The sequence below is a fragment of the Pieris napi genome, chromosome 1 (assembly GCF_905475465.1).
Source record: "Pieris napi chromosome 1, ilPieNapi1.2, whole genome shotgun sequence".
In the NCBI taxonomy this organism is placed as follows: domain Eukaryota; kingdom Metazoa; phylum Arthropoda; class Insecta; order Lepidoptera; family Pieridae; genus Pieris; species Pieris napi.
The window spans coordinates 11,397,949-11,411,060 of NC_062234.1; the positions used below are offsets into that span (position 1 = coordinate 11,397,949).

The 13,112-nt window shown below is 34.0% G+C and overlaps 1 protein-coding gene across 1 annotated transcript; it reads left to right on the forward strand.

Moving 5' to 3' along the window:
- The first annotated feature begins 252 nt into the window (after positions 1 to 252).
- LOC125050149 (esterase E4-like) lies at positions 253 to 3,508 on the forward strand. Its single transcript, XM_047649781.1, has 4 exons — positions 253 to 482; positions 732 to 957; positions 1,323 to 2,602; positions 3,021 to 3,508. The coding sequence occupies exons 2-4, from the start codon at positions 787 to 789 to the stop codon at positions 3,202 to 3,204; spliced, it is 1,635 nt and encodes a 544-aa protein (XP_047505737.1). The 5' UTR covers positions 253 to 482; positions 732 to 786; the 3' UTR covers positions 3,205 to 3,508.
- Positions 3,509 to 13,112: the final 9,604 nt, after the last annotated feature.

The window sequence follows — 13,112 nt, forward strand, 5'->3', positions numbered from 1 at the left end:
TACGAATAGCAAAGTATCAGTTGGTAGGATTCGTTCTATCTTGCTAAAGTATTTTCTTACTTTTGTAAATTATTCAAAGACCTATTCCAATGGATCACCAAAGATTTTACAAAAATATTGTTAAATTATCTTATATTAATAATTTCATAATGTTGCTCAATTAATTATTTGTATCTCCAATATAATACCTTGAACAACCGTGATTAACATGCGTCTTAGAGTTCAATGCTATATGTTTTTACGTACTTATAAACATTATACAGTATAGTTTTATTGTGCCGTGAACACGTACGTATTCTTTACGTAACAATAAAATATACAATAATATTATTATCAAAGAAATCACTTTTAGTTTGTCGACATAACAAAATAAACTGTATATAATAATCAAATTAAATGGTTATAGATAAAGTGACAAGGTTGTGAATGATAACTTTTAGTATTTGATAATGACAGGATGATATGATAAATTTATTACTCAGGTAAGTGGTCGTCTGTACAATAATTTTTGTGTATATGAGTCTCACGTGACGTGATTTTGATACTATGATAGTGTTTGATTAACATAATTTTGAAAGTTTTTAGTTATAGCAAGTTATATGTAGTCATATCCTCACTAACGCTCTCGTAACGTCGAGTCTAACTCTATTTCCTCTTGCACTGCGATGTCAATCATTAAATGACGTATTAGGTTCAGGATTATTATGTCATATTATATTTATCTTATGCAGCTGATACGCCACAATTCAGTGGAGAAGTGAGTTTTTCTCAGTTCAGTGGTTCAAAATGGGGTGGCGGTGGCTAGTGCTTTGGTCGCTGTGGCTGGCAGGGTTTGTGCGCCAGCCCACACTGCCTCTGCGTATTTCTTCGGGGATTTTGCGAGGATCTGTGTCCCCAGACGGCACGCATTTGCACTACAACGGCATACCTTATGCTTTAGTCACACAGAGATTTCAGGTAAGTGCAATTTAAATATGCTTTGGTTTACGCGGGTACATTTAATAAACCTTCTTTAAGCTTGGTTTATATCAAAAACATCCTTTATCGTTATTATATTCTTGTGTGTAAATTAATAAATAAATAAAATATGTTAATGTGATTTTCCTTACTTTATTCGCACTAAATGGATTTCGTAAAGAATGAAAATCTAGATTTATTAACATAGTAAGTTATTTAATAAAAAACGAAAATTAACAGTAATACTATTCCTAGTGTTTGTTCTTAGTAAATACATAGGCTTGAATTTTAAGCATGATTAATACTATAATAACCTGAAAGTGTTATTAGTGTTATATTTTAAATAGTTACGTTAACTATTGCAGAAACCTGGTCCTGAACCTTCTTGGGACGGTATATTTGAAGCGATTCATGAAAATATTCGATGTCCACAAAGGATCGGTAAAACCCTTGTTGTTGGCCAGGAAGACTGCTTGACCCTTAACGTTAACACCCCAGTTAACGTAGATGCAGGCTCCCTTTTACCAGTAATGATTTACATCCACGGAGGTGGATATTTCGACGGTTCCGGAAATAGCGTCGTCTATGGGCCCAATAATCTTATAAACAAAGGCGTCATTCTAGTCACCATAAATTATAGATTAAACATTCAAGGTTTTGTTTGTTTGGGTATCAAAGAAGCGCCCGGTAATGCTGGTATGAAAGATCAAGTAGCAGCCTTGCAATGGGTGCAGCGAAATATAAAAGCTTTTGGTGGAGACCCAGATAATGTTACTTTGTTCGGTGAAAGCGCTGGCTCCTCTTCGGTTTCGTTTCATATTCTTTCACCAATGTCAAAAGGCCTCTTTCATAAAGCTATATTACAAAGTGGATCATCTATATCACCTTGGGCCTTACAATATCGACCTGTTTACATGACAAGCTTACTAACAAAAGTAATGCTTCATAACACCGAGAATGCTGTTGAGTTGTACAATATTTTAATGAATAAAACTGATGCAGAATTAGTTGTCACAAGAGTTCCTAGAAAAGAAGGTAATACAATAATCTCAGAATTGCTTTATGCGCCTTGCGTAGAAGAAGAAATCAATGGTGAAGAGCCATTTCTAATAGAACACCCTCATGATATATTGTCTAAGGGAAAGTATAATAAAGTGCCAGTGATGATTGGCATGACCAGCAATGAAGGATATTTATTTGCAAATATGGAAAATGACACGGTAATACCTAAAATAGATGTAACAAAGTCTCTGCCTAAAGATTTATTAATAACATCGGATAAGGAGCGCTGTGAAGTGGGAAACACATTAAAAGAAATCTACAAGTTCGATAGTAACATATCTTCGTCTAATTTTCTGAATCTAGCAAAGTTTTACGGCGAAGTATTCTTTAGTTATTCAATAATACAAGAAACAGAGTTATATTTAAAGACCAACACAGAACCAGTATACAGTTATATTTTTAATTATAGTGGTAACAGAAATTTCCTAAAGAATTCACTTAGAGAACCGTTCTCTAGTGCTCCGGGAGCGACACATGCAGACGAACTATTTTATATCTTTAGTCAATATCTCATCCCCAATTTGTTTGAGAATCAGATGATTGAAAAGGTGACAACTATGTGGACTAATTTTGCTAAATACGGGTATGTTCAGTCTATTTTGCGGCATTTATTTCAAAAGATACAATTTGAGCAACCATTACATAAGTCATTAAAGAAATAATACTGGAAATAATGTAATATTCTTACACAAGTAACAAGAGGAAAATGTTTCCGAACAAAAAACAGCTCGCCTAAGGTCACTAACGTTACAGATGCTTAACTGCTGCTTAACCGATTTTGTTGAAAATTTTAATGTGAGCGATGTTAGATATATAAGACTTACTATATGTAATTCAATTATTTATTAAGCGTAATTTTTATTATTATTTACCATGATTAATAAACAGCGTTTCTATTCAAATCTTTGCTGCATATTAATTAAAAAAGTAAACATTTAAAAAGAAAATTTTATATCGGATTCCAATATATATATATATGTATTATGTATGCCTTTTTACAGAGAGCCAACACCAGAAACGACAGAACTGCTTCCATTAAAATGGCATCCATCTACGAAGGCTTCTCCACATTCGTTGGTGATCGACTCACAATTTAGTATAGTGCCAATGGGAACCAGTGAATCTATTAAATATTTAAGAAGAATTTATGCTAAGTACAGAAGAAAACAAACCCGTGATTTATAAATAAAAAACTGATGAAGTGAAATATTGTAGTGTAGACACATATTTTATAGTATATGAATGTTTAGCTGAATGCCTTCCTGTAATTTATTAAATCGTATATATATATATTGTACAATGCTATTTTTTGTTTTGATAAATATAGTTAGTTTTCTAAATTTTCTTTTTCTTCAACATCAGTCTGTAAATTTTCGAAATGTTTCATGTGACTTATTATTTTTTCATATGTAATACCACAAGAGCTTCAAAATTCGACGACAGTCGTCATGACGACTATATTTGTTTGCAACGAACCTTGAGGGAAATACCAGATAATTTTGAAGCTCGAGTGGTATTCGGGGGATTATTTTTCCGACCCAAATGTCGGCCAATAGAATTGCACCATGAGACGAAATGTACAGTTAACAAATAAGAATTTCATAATGAATAAAACAACTACTTAATACTTTTCTTGAAGCAACGACCAGAGAAAATTTTCACAAAAAAATTTCAGTATAATACCATGTAGGTTGTACCACGTGACGTCGAATGGTGCAATTCTATTGGCCGATATTTGGGTCGGAAAAATAATCTATATTATTTATTTTTTCTAGTAAATAGATTTTTTTTAACACATTGAAAAAGGTGTTTAATACAAAATAAACCATGTTGTCGTTTTATTTGATAATAAATGTGATACATTTATCATAAAACCTAAATACGGCCTGCGGCAACTTTATATAAAAAATAATTTTTTCTATCATTCATAACTTTTTTATAGATTTTAGTAGGTATATTGAACTAGGATAATTTGTAAAATTACATATTTTAGTAATCAGTCTTTCTCCGATATAAACAAACAAGCATTATAAAAGTTACACATAATAGAACAAATTCGTCTCACAAAATCTAAGGATATTGGCCCAAATCAGTGTCCCATCTATTCATTTGAAGGCGAAGGAGCCCGGCTGAGCCGTTATTGGGCCGCTGAATGGGACCCGCTCAATGACGGACTTAGCGAGTTTAATTTTCGCCTCTTTTGATGGATGACCGAGTTCTGAGCTGCCGTAAATAGAGCCACATTCTTAAGTCGTTTCATTTCACGCTGTATGCACTTCAATTGGAATTTTAGGAACTTATTTGACATGCCTACGTATATTTGAACAGATAACTTATCTAAGTAAAATTTGCATTTTTTACTTAAAACGGGTATTGAAGTGAATTATTGTCGTAATTGATACCAAAAAAGTATTATCTGTACAACCTTGCGATTCTGTAACACACTTTTCGAACTCTCACAGCGGTTTTCGCAGCGGCGGTCGCGTCAAATCAGTCGTGAAGGAGTCATTTCGCTGTGAGAGTTCGAAAAGTGAGTTACAGAATCGCAAGGCAGGTCTAATACATTTGTTTTATTGCGTTACTGTGGCATACGGTGACATGGTTAAAATCCCTTGCAAAATAGTAATCTGTATACATTTCGTAAGGTTACGAGACCTTGTGAGTTTCCTAAACATAATTATTATATATTACAAACGGCTTTATCGATTTTATACTGGGTTAACAGTACCAAATCTATTGCAGTATATTTAATTACCCAAAAGTTTAAATCACGCGGTAAATAACTGGTAGGTCGTACAGCATTAACAGGCGTGCACGGAGATACCCGGATATATCCGGATTATGTTAAACACTACTCGGCCCGGATTACTGGCATTTCCCCGGATTTACGGCGTTTTTCGATGCGTTCCCGGGATTTTAAGCTGCGTATTGAATAGTGCGGTTAATCTTTATGGGCCTCGGCTTATGTGCGAAGATGTATTGTGCTGGATTTTTAAATAAACTATTCCAATATTACGCGACTATTATTTAACGGATGAAATCAAATTATTATGAAAATGTTTCGTAAAGCTATTAATCAAAACGAGAGTGGCTTGTGATGTTAGTATAGCCAATATACATATAGGAGGTATTATAAATAATCTTATTGCTATAAGTTTCCGTGAGTCACATTGAGTAATTAAGATTATAAAAACTATTTAAAAAATACTATAATTATACTAATATGATTATAATTTATTAAGAAACATTTAAACTTAAATTATATTTAGTCGATAGATTCTGGATTGTAAAGTATGGTATAATTATAGTAGTTTTTTATGACAATTGATAATTGTAATGATAAATGATGATGTAAATAATGATTCATTACAATTATTAGAAAATTAATAAGGTATAATTATTTGTCTCTTGCATTCTTGGGTAAATAATTATTAATAATACAGTAAGGGTCTGTTTCACAATGTATGGATAAATTCAAATTCAAAAATCATTTAATCATATGAGTAACACATTGTACACTTATGACTTGTCAGTAAAGAAATACATATATGTATAATAAAGTACCAAATAGCTATGCAACACATAAATTATTTGGAAGATAAATTGTGCTATTTGACATTCATCGGACTCATAACTTATGATGGACTTTATGTGACGAATAGCGCTATCTGACAGTCGTGAAACACAACAATAGTGTTTATCCTACCAATATGTAATAAATAGCTAATTTGGAACTTATGTAGAACTTATCCGTACATTGTGAAACTGACCCTAAATGTAAAGTAAAATTCTTAAAAAATTAACACGCAATTTCTTTTGCGAAAACAGCGAAACCTGAGTTCAAATTTTCACTTTCATTAATATTATCGTAAAGACTTTATTAAACCTATAAAATGTTCGCGAAGACCTAATTTTTCAATATTAAAAGTATAATAAGTATGAAATATTTTGCGAGAATTATTCCCTAACGAATTTAAATTAAAAATACCTGGGTCGTAATCATAATCTATTTGTTATTAAGGCAGATTTTTTGTATTAATATTTTAACAATTGTTAACTAAGTGTTGAAATTCCTAGTTCATATATTATATATAATTATAATATGCTCATTAAATAATAATCCAGAGGCGCTACAACCATATATGGGTTTTGGCTTCAGTTTGTATCCGTCCGGGGATCGAAGCTACGACCTCAGAATCGAGAATCACCAAATATAAAAACTAATTGTTATCCCAGTATCAGGGTTGTGAGTCGCACGCAAAAGACACTAGACCAACACTGCTCTAGAGATATAGAAAATATAGATAGATATACAAATATACTTAGTTACCCCAGCGTATCTTAAAATTTTCATCAGTATGGCAACCCAACCTGAGATTGTCATAAATTTTCCAAAACCCCCTCATAATGCATATGTTACTGAGGCTATTACGTGCATTAATGGTTACAGGCGACTTAACCCTTCGATAAACTAAAAACTGTGGGATTTATAGACCGACAGTAAGCCATGAATACTTTCAACAAATTTGCTCCTTATGTCTGTGGCTTATAACATAAGCTGTGGCGATCTTCTATCGACTAAGATAAAAATATACGTATATAAATATGTCAGGGAATATTATGATGTTATCATCGAGTGAATTGACCGTTGATTGGTTGAATGAAATTTCTTTTATTACTTTTACGAATCATAATTATTTTAATTTGATTTGTTATTATTTAATTGTTGGAATCATTACGTAACGAATAAAAATATGAATATTACGACCAATCAGAGCACAGCAAATGCCTCGAATGGGGTCGAGGCGCCATCTTGACTTTTGACAGTTACCTGGAGTAACGCAAGACAGTTCTGAATGCTCCTGCCCTTCAGGCGATTGACCACCCCGCGACTGCCCAAGTCGAGGTTCGAGTCTCACAGGAGACGCCCTTACGCCAGTCGCGGGAAACACGCCTATTCTGGCCGAGCTGTGCTCGCCAAAACAGCCCGAGCTGAGCTGTAAAGGCCCAAGGCCAACAGCGAGATTACTTTAAGACAAAAAGTTTTGATTTTGGATTCATTCTGGTGTTGAGAAGTTGGACCGAGTTGGGACTAGTATATTGTGATTAAAAGTGAGATCGGTGATTTGAACCCGCTGCTCGCTGATCTAAGCTAAAGTGTTATTTGAACTTTGTAGGGTTAAAAGGTTTCAAACTAAATTAAATATTGTACGACATTATTCGTGTCTTTTGTGATCGCACTTTATGTTGACTTTTTTAAAAGATAATTTTATTCGAGTTTTATGAAGGATATGCCTTTAAAGAGAAGAAAACCGATGAAAAAGAATTGTATACAATACTGACAGTTATCTACAGAAAATATGACAGTGGCATACGTTTTGTCATTTATTAATCCTATAATGGAATACGTTTAAAAATATTTAAAGGGAATTTGATAAATATGTATTTGTAATTATTAAAAAAAATAGATGTGTTGTACTGTTCTAGGTTTATTACTTATTTTCTTGTTAAATGTACTAAATAAAAGGATGTTTTAAGTTTTTTTATAGATTTTTTTTAGAATTATTTAGAATTTTATATTCTTACTATATTTTATTATTTTATTAACCAATTGCCTAGGTTTTAAACAATCTGCCTTGCGATTTTGTAACTCACTTTTCGAACTCACACAGCGGTTTTCACAGCGGCGGTTGCGCTTAAATCAGTCGTAAAGCAGTCATTTAAGTCAGCGTTTTTGTTTCTTGTGTATCTGTTTGTTACATAATTATCTCTTTATTTGGACCCCATCCCGTTTAAACTACCTGCAAAAATGTCCTTTTCATCCCGTATTATTCACGCTATCTACCTGCTACTAAAACCATAATAAATATTACAATATGATATCTGGTGCTTACTCGGGCGAGATAGGACGAGTTACGGTCCAACGTTATCTCCTCTAGGCGGGTACAGCCCATGTGTTAAAATTGCTCTTTAAATATGGTTTACACTTTTGCCTAATCTTTATTGGGTCATACCACCCGTCTATTAATATTCTAAAGGTCTTTATATCTTGAAATAAACAAGGTCTAAACCTGTTTGGAGGTACTTGGTGTGGAGGTGAAATATTGTTAGCAGATATGTTTATTTTGTTCTCTGTTCGTCTACTAGTTTATGGGTTTCATTTTTAATGAGTCAATCGAATGGAAAACTATTTAGCTACAACTCACGTTTGCGGAGGGACCATTGATGGTTGAAAGTCCAAAAGGTGGAATAGGCACGAGGCTGGTATATTTGGGTGTCTGTTGTATGTATTTTAAGGCAAGTTTCGTCTACCGGACCAGGACACAAATCCAGAACTTCGCCTTGCATCAAACAACAGTTTTCGGTTCCATTTCTATGGAATGGCATAAATACGAGCGATCGATATGATCATAGATGCGTGGAGGTTAACAGTGTGCAGTAATTTATTGCGCCTGGACTGGAGTCGAGGCTAAACTAAGCACAATAACCCGCATTTTCATATAAGGATTAAATTTTTTCTGTTCTCGGCTTTAGATTTCTCTATTTTTATAGTTATCCTTCTGTGCATGATATACCGTTGATTTATACGCTGGCTTTACAACTATGAGTTTGCTCGCTATGTTTCTCTATAACTTAGCGAGTGCTATGTTTGTATTTGGATAGAAATGTCCGGCGTTGCACACCATCGAGGCAAAAATCTAACACTGCAGAAGATGTACTGAAGCTACTAAATATACAGTAGTACAAAGTAAATTTATCGTTACTCTATCGATTAAACTAAGCTTGGGACGATCGGTTATGTATAAAATATAAACGCTTTTATTCATTTAATTTGTATCCGGATGGAATCGGCTTCCAGTGAAGGTCTTGGGAGACGACCTCCAACGCTGTAGCAATTGCCAATTATGGCTGTTACGTAGACGTCTTTACCCTATTATCATATTATAAAAATAGTATTAAGATCACTGGTAGCCCAGCTTTAACATTATCATATACTATCTTATAATATTGACGTTAGTAAGCGAGATATTTAATTAAAACAAATACAATTAGAACTAAACATATTCAATAAAGGTCCACAATTATCCGGTCAACTTAGGTTATTTAAGTTTAGTAGATAGGGTTGGCTACAAATGGTACAGAACTGTAGAAATCAAATTGCCATTAAATGGATAGGAGAAGAAGAAGAAGAAGAGGGCGCTCTCAGCATGAAGCGAATAGAGAGAAAGCCATAGATAGAGAGTTTTAGAAAAGGCCGGAGGAGGCCTTTACCCGTGAAACTACGATCAATGGTACTGAAGGAAGTTTCGATAAAGAATAATAAGAAATAAGTAGAAATACATATAATATTTAAATTATTATCAAATATATTACTAAAACATACAAGGAAACAATTCTAAAAAGGCAAGAAAAATTGAAGCGTTTTTTTTATGTTACACGAGGCAAACGGCCTCCTGTTCGTTTGTTTTTTTTTTTTAAAAATTAGACTAAAAACAAAAATTTAAATTATGTGGTAACCCTACTGGCGGGTTGATTCACAGGGGAACCCTAATCATGCACATAATTAGTTGATTGCGAACCCATCGGATGGCACAAGTTTTGTAGTTACAAATTAATATGCTTTTAGGAATGGTTCAATTTGACTAACTTGAGGGAAGAAAGTTTGCTACAAATGTGTTGCGGTGGAGTGAGGTACTTTAAATTATCATTATTAATGAGAAACTGTGTAATTCGATTTTCAGGCTCTCACTGAAAATGTACTATTTAATTTAATAAGTTAATATCTATATATAAGTTAACCATGGCGACAAAACTGTTTATGAATGTACAAAAAAAAGTTGTAGTTTGTCCTAAAGTTTATTTTATGATTTTTCAAAATATTTCAACAGTATCTCTTTGATGGCTGGAAGTCTTCCACGGTCCGCTTCACAAGACACTTTCTTTCGCAAACTAGCGAACTGTCCAGATGAGGATCTCCCTGGACCGACCTCCAATTCTCTAAAGAAAGACTTCTACCTCAAAGGCCGGTAACGCAACCACTAAAATGGGTGTCTATGGGCTGCGATGACTGCCCCTTTTGGGCGTCCCGTAGACTCGTTTGCCTCCCCATCCAATAAAAAAAAAACCAAAAGAAATACGTTTTTGGTATAAAGTTTGCTTTTATGATAGTAATAAAACTCATTTTTGAATTTTTTTATAAATTTTAATACATTCAAAAATACCGCGCGAACAGAGGGGGTTTTTACGTTCGAGTTACAACAATAATTCAACAAACACAGCATAAAAACTATTTACTTTACCACAAATTTCCTAAATCCTTGTACCTTAATATAGATAGGCTATTTTCGGTGGTAGCGTCCATCACATGCAGGCTTCCGTTGCAAGACGGGGCATAAATAGTCAGGAATTATCTGCTGCGGACCATTGGCGATCAATTGAGTGAGACTCATTTCATCCAGCCTCGACAAACGTTCTCTATGTAACATGCTTCGCCTCTTCGTGAGAAAATAGCAAATAGTCATTGTTTAAATAATACAACGGCAAATTCAAATGATATAAAATCTAAAGTGCCGTTTTCTTGTCTTTTTTTATTTCTTCCTTTAAATCGTTATTTTAGATATTTTATTTTTTAATCAAAATATTTTCTTTTGCTGTTTTTAGGTGATACGTTTTTAAATCATTAGATTTTTGAATCGTGGAGTTGTTCGACTACGCCATCGGTTCGCAAAACTACTAGGAGGCCTTGTTCTGAGAAGAACCGGCAAGAAACTCAGCAAGTTTTACACTCCCTTTACATTACAATTATTCAAAGGAAAATGTCATAAACCACAACGTCATTAAAGTTACACAAGTAAAAAAAATATAATAATCTGTTCTGTGATTTACCACATTCACCATTACACACAAATTATAAGAATATAATTACAACTATTGCCAAGCGTTTTTATCTTCCAGGTAGTCATTGACGGTGTAATAACATTTACACATTAAGGTTTTTTTGATATGTGTTTTGAATCTGTTTAAAGGCAGTTCCAATATTTCACTACGAATCATGTTGTAGCAGCGTATACTTAGGCCCATAAATGAAGTATTTATTTTCTGCAACCTGTAAGACGGCTGGAAATCAAAATTCAAATTCAAATTCAAAAATCATTCATTCACGTAGGTAACACAATGTACACTTGTGATTCGTCATTAAAGAAATAAATATTAATGGATCTAATTTTACATTTACTGCCAGTTCTCAAATCAAGGGCGTAGAACGGAAGAGAAGAACTGGCAATAAACTCTCCGCCACTCTTTTTAATCGACATGTTTTTTTTTTACACAACGTTTATAAGGAGCTGCAACCATTACACCATGTTCCACATGACATTTTAAGTAATTAATAATAATAACATAAATTAAAAACAAAGACTTGTCCCCTATCAGCAGGAGGCATGGTGAAATAGGAGCACGCACTTACATTCTCGTGGGAACAACACGCAAACACATAGTCGAAATAATTAACATCACCGCATACACGAATTCAAGTACGACCAGTCACCACAAGTAGCACCCGTTCACGAGTATGACGCATGGCCAGCCATCGCCCACCTCGCCATATTTTAGGGAGAGAGACAACCCGACGCATGGACGCCGCCACAAGCAATGACAACTTAAATTAAGTTAAATGTTTTAGTTTAAGAAAGGGTGGTGATGTCTATGAAAATTAGATACATTTAAAAGACTTACTCACTCATTGTTTCCATATACAAAATAACTAATAACATTTGTCAGCAATAGTATTCAAAATCAGGTTCAAACCCCCCAAAACTCGATTAGTGAAACACGTTTTCCTAATCGAATAGAACTCGACTTAGGGACAATCGGAATGCAATAGTCTAGATGATTTGTATAAATAAATCAAGTTTGTTACGATGGAGTAGGGAAGACCAATCGAATTAGTTCTGTCTTAGTTGATTACATGCTAGATGTACTGAGGACTATTGTTAGAACTCATGTAAATTGCTAGCAGTGTTAGCATAGTGGTTAAGCGTGCGATTCTCACTTGACCTCCAGCTGTAAAATAATGGATCTTTCTACAAAAAACTAGCGATATTGATAATTTGCGATATTTGTTTTAAAAAAAGTGTTGTTTGATGATTTGCTATTTTGAATGAGTACCGAGAGTTTTTTACGCCGGCTTATTCTCTCGGCCTACACTCTGTTTTCTTTGCCGATGAGTAGAGATGCCTACTGATTCAAATTTAATGACGTGGAATAAATGATACCTGTATCTTATGTCCCATAATAGACATATTTTATTTTATTTTTATTTCATTTTTTTTTTCTAATAGGCGGTCTGCTTTCGTGCCCGATTCGCAACGACGACTTGGGTCAAAGGCGGGCTAACTCACGATGTTTTTCTTCACCGTACGAGCGTGTCTTAATGTAGACAGAAAGTCAATTGGTGCACAGCCGGGCTTTGAAGCTCTCTCTCTCTCAGGAGAGTCGTACGCTGATGCACGTACGAAAAACAGCGTGAGAAAATCGGCATAGATTTTGCTTGGCCGTGTGTTGGACGCAGAAGCGTTTTCACCCAAACTTGGCAAGAGTCTATGAAGAAACAAATGCACAAATGTAAGGCAAACATATTTAATGGATCACAATGCCCCTGGACGAATGGATTTGTCCCTAGAGTGTAATAAAAAGCTACATTTAACAAATGTGTTTTTGGCACGATTTTTTCCCGATATTTCAACACAATTGCATGCTTTATGTAAATTAATAAAGATTAAAGTTGCAAAGTAATTAAGTTCATAAGTACTTCTGTGAAATGTTAAGGTTAAAGGTTCATATTTAATATGGATACAATTTTAGTAGTTGGTACGATAAAAAGTTAATTTATGAAGGACTTAGAGAAAACGGCAAACAAATTAAACCGCGTGCGTTCGGTACCAAAGCACACAGCAATTCTAATAATTCTGAGACAATTTTAGAGGAGATTTTTTTCCTATTAGAGTTTAATCCGTGACGATGATAATTATCTCTGTATTTATCTACAAACTTCTTTGATGGCTTGCCTAGAACAGAAGAGAGTGAACTGCATT

Bases quoted from the DNA above. Each gene is read 5' to 3' on its own strand.
- LOC125050149 (XM_047649781.1), top strand. From the start codon at position 787: ATGGGGTGGCGGTGGCTAGTGCTTTGGTCGCTGTGGCTGGCAGGGTTT. The intron at 958-1,322 runs GTAAGTGCAATT...TAACTATTGCAG, and splicing joins TAGTCACACAGAGATTTCAG to AAACCTGGTCCTGAACCTTC. The intron at 2,603-3,020 runs GTATGTTCAGTC...GCCTTTTTACAG, and splicing joins ACTAATTTTGCTAAATACGG to AGAGCCAACACCAGAAACGA.